Consider the following 14,638-nt stretch of genomic DNA (forward strand, 5'->3'; position numbering starts at 1 on the left):
TACTTTTCTGGTTCAGGCACAATACTGCAGACATGAACAATAACTGGATTCAAGACACACATACTAGTATACAATTGCTTCTTCCTGTCCCTGTCACTTCAATACAATATTTGTCCTCAGTGTTTATCTACTATAACAATTTCATTAAATCCACTGGTTGCTTCAAATAATATTAACCCAGTAAAATAATGTTTGCAATACATTTATATATTTTCTTAAATGCTGCATTAAGCACAACTTTCATTTCTTCAAAGCTTTCCTTAGCATGACAAGTAAGAATACAGAAGTGCAGCCACACTAATGCCAATGAAATGGGTGAGGCAAAAGATATGACTGACTTTGTCAGGTTTTTACTTCTTCCATCACATTTAAAGATGGCAAATGCATGCATGTGTGTATGTATTGCACACCTAGATACACACACACACACACACACACACAAGTGAGCAGGCACATACACGCAGACTATTCTGGTTCGTAGCGCTGAAGAATTCACAGCAGATTAGTTTCATTGACCTGATTAAAAATAAATTAAACCATGCTTTCAGGTAGCACTGCAACAATCAGATGAAAGGGAAGGAAGTGAGCTTTATGATGAGAAAATAACCCCAAATCTGCATATAGCTGTTCTTCATTAGTAAGATCCATATCACAGTTCCTGAACTGCTCAACTACCAAGGCAGTTTAAGCAAAGCATGAAAAAATAAATTGCAAAAAAAAGTTAAACAAAGCACTGCTCACTCTGCTCCAGATATTCCAGGGTAAACGCCATCTGCAATACATATGGAGAGTGTACGGATATGATCTGCCACAACACGATAGGCCATGTCAATGCACTCAGAATCTGCTTTTCCCACAAGGCCCTTGTAAGGCTGTGCATTTGAACCCTGCGAAGGGAAAATGTAATCTTTTACTTTTCATTAAAAAAATGCCAATTTGTGTTTAATACACGCTGAAAAGTACAACTTTTAGAAAAAATGTTATTAAAGAAAATATGTTTTCATTAAAGATGTGTTAACATGCAGCTAATACACACTATCTTTTAGCCAAAGTACCGCTTTAGGTTTATCAGCTACTAGCAAAAAATCTAAAATACGAGTTGTTGTGTAATCAACTACAACTTATTAAAATCATTTTAACTATCCAAATTATACTTATGGACTAAGAAAAAGGCAGAGCAGAGAATTAAGGCTATGAGAAACTAAATAGGTGCTTGCCATGCTCCAGGGTTTGACTAGCCTCAGCTTTCATTTGCCTACTGTATGACCTTGAGCAAGTCACTTAACCAAACAGTGCTTTGGGGCAGTTGGGAAACTGGACTAGGCTCCTCAGTGGTATTTTTGGACTGCATACCTAATAACTACCTATGAACCTATAAAAAATCTTAAATTTAATTACTTAGCCTTAATAAATCAAGTAAGCATGCAAGACAGGTGCTCAATATGACTAAAAAGACATTTCCAATACCAAGTGAACCAGGGCTATTAGCAGCTCAGACAGTATACATAAAATATACAAAACATGAACCTTAATCATACTTGGTAAAATATAAGAGACTAATGCACGTAAGACGCATGCCAGAGTAGGACCATCTTGTACCTGCTTTGTGTTTTACATTTTGCTTTTAAGTAACATGTCAATAAATAAACATGTAACTACTAACTAACAGGACATACAACTTTCACCCTGGGAGTGTATAAGCAACTATTACACAAAATATAAACTGAAACAGCACACTCTCTCTCTCTCTCTCTCTCTCTCTCCCCTAACCCCAGACTATCACAAAGACCCTAACTACCAGTCTTTGGCTCCAGTGTATGCATAGTGTAGAGCAATATAATAATGCATCCATGATGGTAAAAAAAAAAAAATACATGTATCAGTGAGCATACACGACATGCATCAGTGAGCATACACGACATGCATCAGTGAGCATACACGACATGCATCAGTGAGCATACACGACATGCATCAGTGAGCATACACGGCATGCATCAGTGAGCATACACGGCATGCATCAGTGAGCATACACGGCATGCATCAGTGAGCATACACGGCATGCATCAGTGAGCATACACGACATGCATCAGTGAGCATACACTACATGTCCATAATTCCTGTACATAGATAATCACAAGAGGCTAGCAGGCTGGCAGTACAGACTGCCTGCACATACCATAATCTAGACCTAGATTATTACAGGAAAGTTCCAGTTATATTGACTGATCGTACATATTACTGTGACATAATGGAACACCAAGGGGTGTGATGATGTCCAATGCCATAAGTACATGGCTATTATCCAGTAATGCCAGCCACAGAGAGCAATACTATGCTAAGAAAACTGTATCATTCTGATTTTCTTATTTTAATGTTTGAACAGAAAAAGTTTATTGCAATATTTGTTTGCACTTTTTATGTATGATGGAGATTAAAACATAAGAGCATTAATGTTTAATGAATCTAACATTTTTGCTTATTATTTACTCAAAACAGTGTTTAAATTGAGGTTAACTTGAAAGATGTTTAAAGCAGTCTCCCTCTTCTTTTCAAAAGCAGTATTAGGACACAGATGTTATCAGTAAAAATGCCCACACATTTCAATGGTACTGCTTGGACCCATGACTTAGGTGACCCATTTTCAACAAACAGTATACAAGCATTACAGAGGCTGAAAATGGGAAATGGGATTGAGTGGTCAAGAACAGCTTGCCCAACCCATCAGGAGGATGGTAGCAAAGTCTGTTACATTAGTAACAACTACCAGTGGATAATCATCCCCAGTGAGAAAGGTCAGGGAGTCTTGTGCTGCTTAAGCAGTGTCAGCACTGCTTAGTCTCGGACAGAGGACTGTGGGAGCATGCAGTTACTAGAGTCCAAAAACCACCGCCAAAAACCACAGATTGAGGAGGGATCAGGTAGGCTGGGCCACATATGTTTGTCAGACTAGCATCTGGCCTGCTCACTAAACCCTACCCGACTGTCTTCTTACAGGTGAATGAATGAATGGGTTGATAAGGTTCCTCACTCGATCCAGGGATGCATATCTTTATAATACTCCAGAATGAACAAAAGACACTGTCACAGGGAAGGCAGAAAATGGACAAGTCCATTAAGGGACTTAAAATTAAATTGTACAGTGGAACAAAACATTGTTCATAAACTGAAAGCACTAGTTGCAGACATATGATTTTATGCAAAATATAATACACATGTTCTCCCAATAATTGTCCTATACTCAGATGAGTGTAGTTCTTGCAAGCAGTTTTACATTTGCTTCTTTTCATTACAGTTAATTGACACTGCACTGACTTCTATCGTACAACCTTGACGCGATACACTGCAGTGGGATTTTTCACTTTCCCCACTGCTGTCTAACCATGGAATTGTTATGGGCATAGGTGGGGCCAAGCTCTCCAAATGGGCTGGTGAAGGGGGATCTAGCCAATGCAAAAAAAAAGAAGTTATGTACTCACCATAACATTACATGTTTGTTGTCCTTGATCTCACCTTCCTTTTTGCTGGTTGGGTTTTCTTCTCCGACTCGGCCACATTCTAAATCTCGACAGCTTCCACTGGCTCGAGGCTAGACTCTATCCCAACATGCCTAGCGAGTTACCCAGATCTCGTTTGTGATGACCCGTAACACTAGACTATAATGTGCAAATATATATATATATATATATATATATATCTATCTATATCTATATATATATCTATATATATCTATATATAGATATATATATCTATATATCTATCTATATTTCTATCTATATATCTATCTATCTATAAATCTATACATATATCTATACATCTATACATCTATATCTATATATATATATATCTATCTATATCTATATATATATCTATATATCTATATCTATATCTATATATATATCTATATATCTATATATCTATATATAAATATCTATATATCTATATATTTATATCTATATATTTATATCTATATATATCTATATATTTATATCTATATATATCTATATATCTATAATCTATACATATATATATATATATATATATATATATATACACATATATAGATATAGCTATATACTGTTTTATATATATATATATATATATATATATATATATATATATATATATATATATATGGGTCTACTTCGGAAGACCGAAAGACCACAACACCGAAAACCAAAACAACAAGACCAAAACACAGAATGTACATAATCTCGAAACTCCACATAAACGAAACTTCACAATCACGAACCATGTAGAGTAAAGTACTGCACTTAATCAAGGATATCCATCCCCAATGGTACTACTTAACGTCCGAGGGAAAAGAACTGCCATTGTGCTACTTACCAAAGAAACCATAGTTAGATAAACATGGAAGCCCTATGAGTCTTAGGCAGCATCTACACCACGGTGCCTTCTCAAAAGAAGAAAACAGTTGCTGGTAGTAGATAACTACCTGTACCATTTGGAGAGGACCAAAAACACAAAATGTTATTGGGGTTGTAAATACAGAATATCTGAAGGCTGCAAAGGCCAAGCAATAACAGTTGTAATGCCTAATGGAGGTATGCTGGAGAAGACTGTTGCACATAATCACCCAGGGTAACCCAGACAGGTAGATAGGTATGCAGTGTGCAATGAGTTGAGTACAAGAGCTACTTACAGTCGAGATACGCCACGCCTGATAGTGGAAGACGCGGTAGCTTCCACTTCCTTTGATACCATACATCATATACCCCGTAGAAAAGCACTCCTACAGCAGATAGGGTGTGTACGTTCTAAGACCAGTCTACAACATGGGACTGAGGATGTCACAATACATAATATAGATTTCTCCAAGTATCCCTTGAAAACTGGATCATTTGTTAGTAAAGTCATGACAGATTCCAGCACTGACACCACTGTAGTTGTATTTACCACAGTTAACAATTTGTATGACTTGAGTCATGCTTCCATTTGGCTCATGGAAGGCACATTCTTCAGTAACGGTATCACTATAAGGCAATTGTAAAGTATTCATGGTTTTGTCAAGTATGGCAGTCAGAGTAAAGCCATTCCACTACTGTACTCCTTGTCAAAATAATCTTTAAAATCCTGCAGCTATCTGTTACACAGTGTATATTACCTACTATCACAGCATGGCTTTGAACCTAACGTGTGGTTCGTGTTATGTGACTTCGAAATTACCGCCTTAAAAAGTGTCAGACTGAATGTACCCAATGCCTGTTCAAAGGGTGGTTCATTCCACTTCAGACAGAATTTCTGCCATAAGGTGCAAAGTCTGGGGTTAGCATTACTTTATAACAAGTCACAGTCATTTCAGTTGGCCATTAAGTCTCTTGCAACCCTGACATTTCTGCAAGAATCAGAAGTGCAGAGTACATTTGAGTTACTGACAGCTACTTTTCCAGTAGAGGGATGGGATGTTCTTCGTTACTTCTCGGTTATGTTTATGGGAGGAAGCGTAAATTCACCACAAGAACAACATCCACTAAGAGGTTCCCCTACTCTTTCTGATCCGTTTCGGAATGTGAGTGATTTGAATGAGTCATGTCTCCCACGTACCCAAAATACCGTGGAGGCTTGGCATAGGAGGCCGAAATGCCTCTTAGGCAGTAGGGGTACCAACATGTCTGTATTACTGTAAGGTCTAGTAAAAGAACAAGATCGGGTGGATGAATTACGTGTCAGGCTGTCAAATGGGTACATTCCTTCACCTAATAAAAGGAGGCTTGTCATACAACATCAGCAGTTACAAAATGTTTTAGCTAGTAGGGTGGAGTATTCACCTGAGTTTGTGAAGGCAGTTGCCAAACTACTAAAGATGTAATTGGACTTTGGCGGTGGAAATTAATTGTTCACATGTGGAATCCAACGGACACTTCACTTTTCAATGGGACTATTTACACAGTGTGAGTGCTACGGTACTGGTTTGTTTTGTCTGCTGCAGTAAGGGTGCACTTAAAAATGCTCTGACAGTTCTTTGAGTGGAGACATATAACTCTGCTTTACGAATGTACAAATAAATGTTAATATCTGAACTCAGTGGTATAGCTAGTCTTTTTTTGATGTAAACATGAGTTGCTATTTAAATTCTCATGATTGTGAAGTTTCGTTTATTTGGAAGTTCGAGATTACGTACTTTCGGTGCTGTAGTGTCGTTTTGCTACTCGGTGTTGTGGTCTTCCGGTCTTCCGAAGTAGACCCATACATACACACATTATATATATATATATATATATATATATATATATATATATATATATATGTGTGTGTGTGTGTGATTATATATATATTAGATAGATATATAGATATAAATATATATTTTATATACATATATATAAATAAATATATATATAGATATATATATATATATAAAGATATATATATATATATATATAGATATATATATATATATATAAATATATATATATATATATATATATATATATATAGATCCCACCAAGATATATCCAACTCATAAGGCAAGAAGGGGAATCACAGCCTATGTAGCCAAATGATGGATAATTCTTCTCTATCTTCCAGGAGGGGGAAAAGGAGGATGGGATGCAAGAAGGTAAGTGAGATCAAGGACAACAAACATGGAACATTATGGTGAGTACATAACTTCTTAATGTTATGTTGTCCCTATCTCACCTTCCTTCTTGCTAGTTGGGGCCGCGTCCCAGCACCTTCTTCTTGGGTGGCTCAATGGAATAGACTCTTCAGGACTGTGGAACCAAAGGATGCCCTGTTCTGGGAGGCCATAACTACTTCGTAATGAGTGATGAAAGTATGGGGATTAACACATGTAGCTGCCGCACAAATCGGGTCTAAAGGCAGTCTGGCCTGACAGGCAGTAGAGGAAGACAAGGCCCTAGTTGAATGTCCTCGAATGTTTCCTGGAAGCTGCTTATTTTGTGCAATATAGACATAAGTGATGGTGTCTGAAAGCCATTTTTATAAAGTTACTTTTGAGACTGAAAGGATACAAACAAATGGTCAGATTTTCTGAATTCTTGTGTCCTGTGCAAGTAAAAACATAACTGTCTATGAACATCCCAGCTGGAGTTTATATTCTGCCTTGTTGCCATGATTAGGGAAGAATACAGGTAGTTCTACTGATTGATTCAGATTGAACTCTGAGCAAACTTTTGCTAGGAAGGAGGGGTTGGTTCTGAGAGAAACCCTATCCCTGTGAAAAATTAAGTAAGGGGGACCAAATGGATAGAGCTTGTAATTCTGATACCCTCCTAGCGGAAGTAAAGAATTTCAGAGAAAGTACAGTTGTGTACACCTACCATAAATGTAGATGTTCGAGTGTCTTCACTGTTGCAGTAATGACTGTAGGGTTCTCCCCTGCCAGCAGGCAGCCCTCGGTCCGCCAGAATCCCAAAGTCTGGGTCCGGCATCGGCTGTTCAACCATGCTCCCTGACGTCAGAGCGCCAGGAGTACAAAGCTGACAGCCGACGCCATTTTCTCCAGTTTTTCTTGCCCCAGATGTCAGGAGTCCCAAAATGAAAAAGGTCCCATAACCTTTGCAAATACACCTCAGAAGAATGGTGTAAAAAGGAAATACACAAAAGTAAAAATAAGAGGGGACAGGAGGGAAACCCAGACTGCAACAGTGAAGACACTCGAACATCTACATTTATGGTAGGTGTACACAACTGTACTAGGTTCATCGTGTTTCACTGTTGCAGTCATGACTATAGGGTAGAATCCCACAGCTGAAAGAAAGGGAGGTGGTCATAAAGAGGAAGGGGCGGCTAAAAGGCCCTGCAAGACTGCAGAGGCAAAGCCTGCCCTAGACTTAGAGTAGAGAGGTAGATTGTAGTGCTTAGAAAAAGTATGCACTGAACTCCAAGTTGCAGCTTCCAAAATGTCCTTGGTAGGGACTCCCCTGAGGAAGGCCACAGAAGTGGCAGCAGCTCTGGTGGAATGAGTCTGTATACTCCCTGGGATTTGCTTTCCATGATGAGAATAACAAAATCTGATTCCATCATTAATCCATTTAGAAATGGTCTGTTTTGAAATGGCTTTACCTTGGGAACTTGAAGCATAAGAAACAAACAATTGTTCTGATTTTCTGATGTCCTTGGTTCTGTTCAGGTAAAAACGTAATTGTCTGTGTACATCCAAGGAATGTAAGATCCTTTCCCCTTTATTTTGAGGAGTGGGGAAAAAGGTTGGCAAGTGGATAGTTTGATTTAAAGCCACTTTGGAAACCACCTTAGGCATGAAGGTAGGATTAGTCCTCAAAGATACCCTGTCTTGATGAAAACTAATATATGGTTCCACAGCCATAAGAGCTTGTAACTCTGAAACTCTCCTGGCAGAGGTTAGGGCTAACAGGATAGCTGTCTTCCAAGATAAAAACTTGATGTCAGAAGAGACAGCAGGCTCAAAAGGAGGCAAGGTTAGTTTTTCCAAAACATAGTTGAGATCCCAAGCAGGAATGGGAGGAGATCTAGGAGGTCTTAAGTTCTTAGCTCCCCTAAGAAACTGTCTCATGAGCTGGTGGGAAAAGATGGGAGGGTCTGTATTATAATGAGCAGAAATAGCAGAGGCATGTATCTTAATGGAAGAGAAAGAGAGACCCTTATTTAAGAGATCTGTCAAGTAAAGTAAAATTAAAGTAATGTTAGGAAGAAGAGGACCAGAATGCTGAGCCTGCATCCAGGAACAAAATCTTTTCCATTTTCCTGCATAAGATTTTCTAGTGCTAGGACGTCTGGCTTCTAAAATGACATCCATAACCTGTTTGGGCAGTAAAGAAGAAATCAAAGGTCCTGGATTAACCAGGCCGCCAGGCTGAGAGTTCTGACATGAGAGTGTAGAACCTGACCCTGATGTTGGGACAGAAGGTTCGGTGACTGAGGTAAAACCCAAGGGGGCTCCAGGCATAGGTTTTTTTAGAGTTGGATACCAAAACTGCCAAGGCCAGTTTGGAGCCAGCAAGATTATCATCTTGGACTTGTCCTGTTTTATCTTCAATAAAACCCGTGGAAGAAGAGGAAGAGGTGGAAAGGCATATCCCGAGAGGTTCCTCCAACTGAATGACAGGGCGTCCACTTTCCAAGCTTCTCTGTGGAAAGTCCTGGTGCAAAAATTCTGTAGTTGATGATTGAGATGGGATGCAAAGAGGTCTATGTGAGGACATCCCCAGACTGCTGTTATCATCCTGAATATTTTGGTGCCCAGCATCCACTCGTGTGGATCCGAAAGGTTTCTGCTCAGACTGTCTTCCCTGGTAGAAACTGAGCTTGAAGATCCAGATTGCAAGCTAGAGCGGTGTTCCATAGATCCATGGCTAGTCTGCAAAGGGCGTAGGAATGAGATCCCCCCTTGCTTGTTTATGTACCACATAACTGTGGTGTTGTCTGTCCATATTGGCAGTTGTCCTGGTTGTAAAAGATTCCTGAAGGCCAACAGAGCTTTCTGAATGGCTAACATTTCCTTTAAATTGATATGCAGGTGCTTCTGATCCTTTGTCCAAAGGCCCTGCAAACAATTGCCCTGAAAATGGGCTCCCCAAGCATAATCCGAGGCGTCCGTGGTTAGAATCTGAGTGGCAGGAGGCAGACGGAAGGGTTTCCCTTTGTTTAGAGCACATGCCCTGGACCACCAAAGAAATTCCTTTTGAAGGCAAGGAAGGACGGAGATCCGTATGTCTAAACTGTGGCAATGCTGAGACCATACACGTTTTAGGTACCACTGTATTTTCCTCATGTGTAGTCTTGCATATGGTACGAGAAGGATGCAGGAGGCCATGTAACCCAAAGCCTGCAGGAATTTCCTTGCAGATAGTTGAGTTAGAGTTGCCAAGGTTCTGAAAGTTGAAGCCAGCTGTAATTGTTTTTCAGATGTCAGAAATGCCATCTGGGTTGTGGTGTTTAGAAGTGCACCCAGAAAAGTTATCTGTTGTGATGGTGTCAAACTTGACTTTTTTATGTTTACAGAGAATCCCAGGAACTTGAGGAGGTTCTGTACAAATTCTAGATGCTGGAGTAAGACATCCTTGCTGTCTGCCTGAATTAGACAATCGTCCAGATAAGGGTAAATTTGAATTCCCTTGAGTCTGCAGTAAGCTACTACTGGAGCCAGGCATTTGGTGAAGACCTTGGGCGCAGTAGACAATCCAAAGGGCAGCGCAGAGAATTGAAAGTGCCTCGATCCGGCCTTGAACCTGAGGTATTTACTGCGATCCTGCCTGATGGGAATGTGTAAATATGCCTCCTTTAAATCCAAAGTTACCATCCATGTATCTTTGGACAGCATTGGAAGTAGCTGCTGTAGAGTAAGCATCTTGAATTTTGGAATCTCTAGAAAGGTGTTCAAGACCGACAGATCCAGAATGGGTCTCCATGAGTTTTGCTTCCTTGGGACTAGAAAGAGCCTTGAGTAAAAACCTTTTCCCATCTCTGAAAGAGGAACCAGTTCTATGGCATTCATAGGCAAAAGAGCTTCCACCTGGTTTAAGGCCTCCGTCCACTGATGTTTTGGAAGGTCTGGCCATCCGCTTGGCCTTGGCAAGGTATGAAAATGGAATTTGTAACCTCTTAAAACCACATCCAAAACCCACTTGTCTTTGGTTATTTGAGTCCAATTTTGATAAAAAAGAGAGAGTTTTCCTCCGAGAGGGGCTTCCAGGCAAGAAGTTCCTGTAACCCAACAGAGAGAGTCATTGAGTTTGTTTCCTTTGAGATTGTGACCTGTCCTCTCCTCCCCTACGGGTGGAAGCAGTCCACTGTCTTGGTCTATAAGCAGCTTGTGATTGAGGCCTCCCTCTGGAGCGTCTATATCTACCCCTCTGAAGCCTGTCTGAAGTGGGAAAAGACCAATTCTTTGAAGGCCAATTCCTGCTAAATCTAGGTGGCTGTACTTGTAAGAAATCTTTAACTGTTTGCATGGATTTCGCCTTATCCTCCATCTTTTTAATCACCTCTTCAGCTTTTGATCCAAACAAAACATTATGCTGAACAGGAGCATCCAATAATTTAGCCTTTACTTGTTCAGGTAAATTTTGTTCCTTTAGCCATGCATGCCTTCTAATGACTCTGCCAGAGGCCGCAGCCCTACAAGAAGCCTCCAAGGCATCAAATCCACAGTGTAAACCATGCTTCCCAACCTGTTCAGTGGCATGCAATAAGTCATGTAATTCCTTATCATCTGCACAGGCAGAAATGGAAGTAAGCTTTTGTTTTAAGACAGTTTAAAGCCCTAATGGACAAAGTAGCAGAAGTGTACACCTTTTTGCCCCATCCTTCTAAGGATCGAGAATCCTTTTCAGTAGGAATGGGATTTTTGGCAGAAGTGGCCTTAACTCCCTTAGGACCCTGAGAAATGGTTTCAGGATCAGCAGAAGGTTCTTGTATAAAAACTGATGGGAATCAGGAACCCTGTAATATCTATCAGGCTTAACAGGAGCAGGAGGAAAAGAGTCAGGGGTTAAGTTAGCCTCCAAAAAGGCATCATCCACAATATCCAAAACAGGAGGAATAGCCAGGGGTCTATATTGGGGAAGAAGAAGAAAATCCCTCAGTCTTTTCTTGGATTCCGAATACTCCTGTCCTTCCCAGTGGAAATGTTCCCTCATTTCATGCAAAGTTTCCCCAAAAGAGAAATCCTCAGGGGGAGAAGCTGAAGGAATGGATTCTTCAGCATCAGAATCCTCATAAAGAGGGAAAGAATATTCCTGATCAGAAGAAGAAACTGAGGAAACGGAAGCCTGATCAGAGGAATCATAATAAACATCCTGCCTTGGCCTTTTGTCTGGAGGGGGATGTGAACCCCTAATCATAGTAAGTAAATCCTCCGCCATCTTGAGTAACTGTTTCTGTGACTTGGGAGTCGGTTCAGAAGAGGCCTGTGTTGAAGTCTTTGATTTAGAAGGAGTCTTTGCCTTTGTCTTTGGCTTTGCCTTTACTAGTAGCTGAGTAGGCCTGAAAACCCCTTCGGAAGCCGGTACCTGCACAGCGGCTCCGGACCCATCCGAAGGAGCATTGTCCGAAGGTCCTGCAACAGAAATATTTAAAGGCCTGGTTGGCTCCTCATGAGAGTCCGTTTCGGCCGTCGGTTCTGAAATGGCCGACGACAGGGCCTGTAAAAGCGCCTCACTGACGACGGCCGAACCTGAAGCTGGCTCCGCTTGTGCGCTATCATCAGATTTGGACCTCGGAGGCCTGTCTTTATCCTTGCGACGCTTTGTGAACTCCGTAGCCGGGACCGTATCTGACGACATTTTGTAGTTAAAGCGCCTACCGAAGTAATGAAAAGCAAAATCGTACCTTCGCTTAATTGTACGTTGACTGAATCTAGCACAAAACCGACAACTAGCTACGTCGTGGTCAGGGCCTAAGCAAGGAATACAGTAAGAATGAAAATCCTTATGAGGTATTTGCTTCCCACATGAAATGCAATTATTAACTTTTTCTGACATCGGAGTGGAGCAAGAAAAAAGTTTCCCCAATGGGGTACTTAGCTTTGAGTGGAGAAGAAAGTCTTCAGACCAAAGTATATGAGAAAAATTCGTCAGGAGTCAGCCGACCAGCACTTGCGAACTGCTATCACCGCACGGCAAGAAAGACTGGAGAAAATGGCGTCGGCTGTCAGCTTTGTACTCCAGGCACTCTGACGTCAGGGAGCATGGTTGAACAGCCGACGCCGGACCCAGACTTTGGGATTCTGGCCGACAGAGGGCTGCCTGCCGGCAGGGGAGAACCCTACAGTCATGACTGCAACAGTGAAACACGATGAACATCAAGTATTAGCCAGTTCGAAAGGAAGAAGAATCAAGGCAGCTAGAATTAAACTTAGATCCCAAGGGGAAGGTGGTTCTCTTATTGGGGGTCTCAAGAGGCTAGTACTTTTTAGGAAAGCTTTACATAACCTGTGGGACATAACGCTGGAACCCATTTCACCCACATGAAAGTTGGAAATAGCAGCCAGCTGAACTTGGACAGTTGCTGTTGCTTCTCCATGGTTAAAGGTTTCAACGAGAAATTTGATCTTTGAAATAGGTGCAGTAAAAGGGTCAATAATATTTTTGGCTGCCCAACAAGAGAACTGTTTCCATTTGCTAGCATAGAGTTTCCTCGTTGAAGATTTGTGACAGGAAAATCAAAATATGTTGTACTGTTGGGGAGATGTCAGGAAGCCTGGCTAAGACGGGAAGTGGAGGAACCAAACTGTCAGCTTGAGGGTCTGTATGGAAGGATGGAGTGTAACCGAATGATGCACCAGAAGATCTGGAACTGGGTCCAGGATCCAAGGATCCTCCTGGAGATGGGGCCATAGAAAAGGGAATCATATTTGACGAGGCCAGTAAGGGGCAATGAGTATTAATTTGCAACTCAATGATCGTGCTTTCTGAAGAACCTTGGGAATTAGAGCGAACGGGGTAAAAGCATAAAAAAGTCCCAGGGGACAATCATGAACAAGTGCATCCCCGGGTGACTGTCCCAGTGAGGGGACTAGGGCAAAATACCTGCTGCATTTGGTATTGATGGAGGTGGGGACCATTCGTGAGGCATAAGGATAGCCCTGTTTAGCCTGTCTGCTTTCACGTTGGATTTCCCCGGAATGGGAGTCGCAATCAGAAAGCATTGGGAAGACATTGCCCACTGCCATACTCTTGGAGTCTCTTGATGCAAACGGGGTAGGATCTGGTTCTACCTTGCTTGTTGATGTAACACACTACTGACATATTGTTTGAACTGCGATTGTCCCCGTAGGTAGAGAGTCTGGTAGTGCTTGCAATGCCAGAAGCACTGCTCTCATCTCTAGGACATTGATGTGCCAGTGGTACTCGTGTTGTTGACAAGTTCCTTGAAAAGTCTGCCCAAGATAATGCCCCCCCCACCCTATCTGGGAAGCGTTCGTGGTCACTGTGGCTACTGGTTGGGGGAGGATGAATGGTCTGTATAGTCAGCTGCGTAGACTGAAGCCACCATTTTAGGCCCTTCTTGCAGGTCTCTGTGATAAGAATTTTGTGACATGGGTAGATCTTGCTTAGACCACTGAGCAAATAGGAGCCACTGTAATATCCTCGTGTGGAAGAGCGCCAAGGGAACTAGTGTTATTGTTGCCACCAATGAGCCCAGGTCTTTAAGAACAAATCTTGACTGAATCTTTTTCTCTCAAGCTTGAAACCTGATGTTGAATTGTAGTCACCCTCTCCTGATTCAATTTTGCTATCATGTCTTTTGTATCTAAATCTACCCCTATAAATGTAACATATCGACAGGGCAACAAGGCAGACTTTTCATAGTTTATAGTGATGCCTAGCTGAGAGCAGAGGCAAACTGTGGTGTCCCTTCCCTCGGTTAGTTGATGCTTGTTGGTGGAGGTAAGGAGCCAGTTGTCTAAATATGGAAACACCTGGAATCCTAGCCACCTCATATGAGCCATGACTATTTCCATGCATTTGTTGAACACCCTGGGAGCTGTGGTGAGACCAAAGGGCAGAGCTCTGAACTGGTAGTAACTGGCTCCCAGCCGAAATAGCAGATATCACTTTGATCACCTGTACATCTTGATATGGTAGTATGTATCCTGGAGATCGATGGAGCACATCCAATTGTCCCTTCCCAAAAAGGAGAGTATGGACTGCAGTGTAACCATCTGGAACTTTGTCTT

General features: G+C 41.4%; 1 protein-coding gene across 2 annotated transcripts in view; it reads right to left on the reverse strand.

Annotated features, from left to right (window-relative positions):
* The window catches only part of AARS2 (alanyl-tRNA synthetase 2, mitochondrial), a 1,016,815-nt gene that overhangs the window by 744,723 nt on the left and 257,454 nt on the right, over positions 1–14,638 (reverse strand). For both annotated transcript variants that reach the window (XM_044060935.1, XM_044060942.1), the window contains one exon: positions 742–887. In XM_044060935.1, the coding sequence (XP_043916870.1) occupies positions 742–887 (146 nt within the window). The remainder of the gene's footprint in view (positions 1–741; positions 888–14,638) is intronic.

Source organism: Protopterus annectens, chromosome 1.part0 (genome assembly GCF_019279795.1).
Source record: "Protopterus annectens isolate FY-2018-M chromosome 1.part0, PAN1.0, whole genome shotgun sequence".
NCBI lineage: Eukaryota > Metazoa > Chordata > Ceratodontiformes > Protopteridae > Protopterus > Protopterus annectens.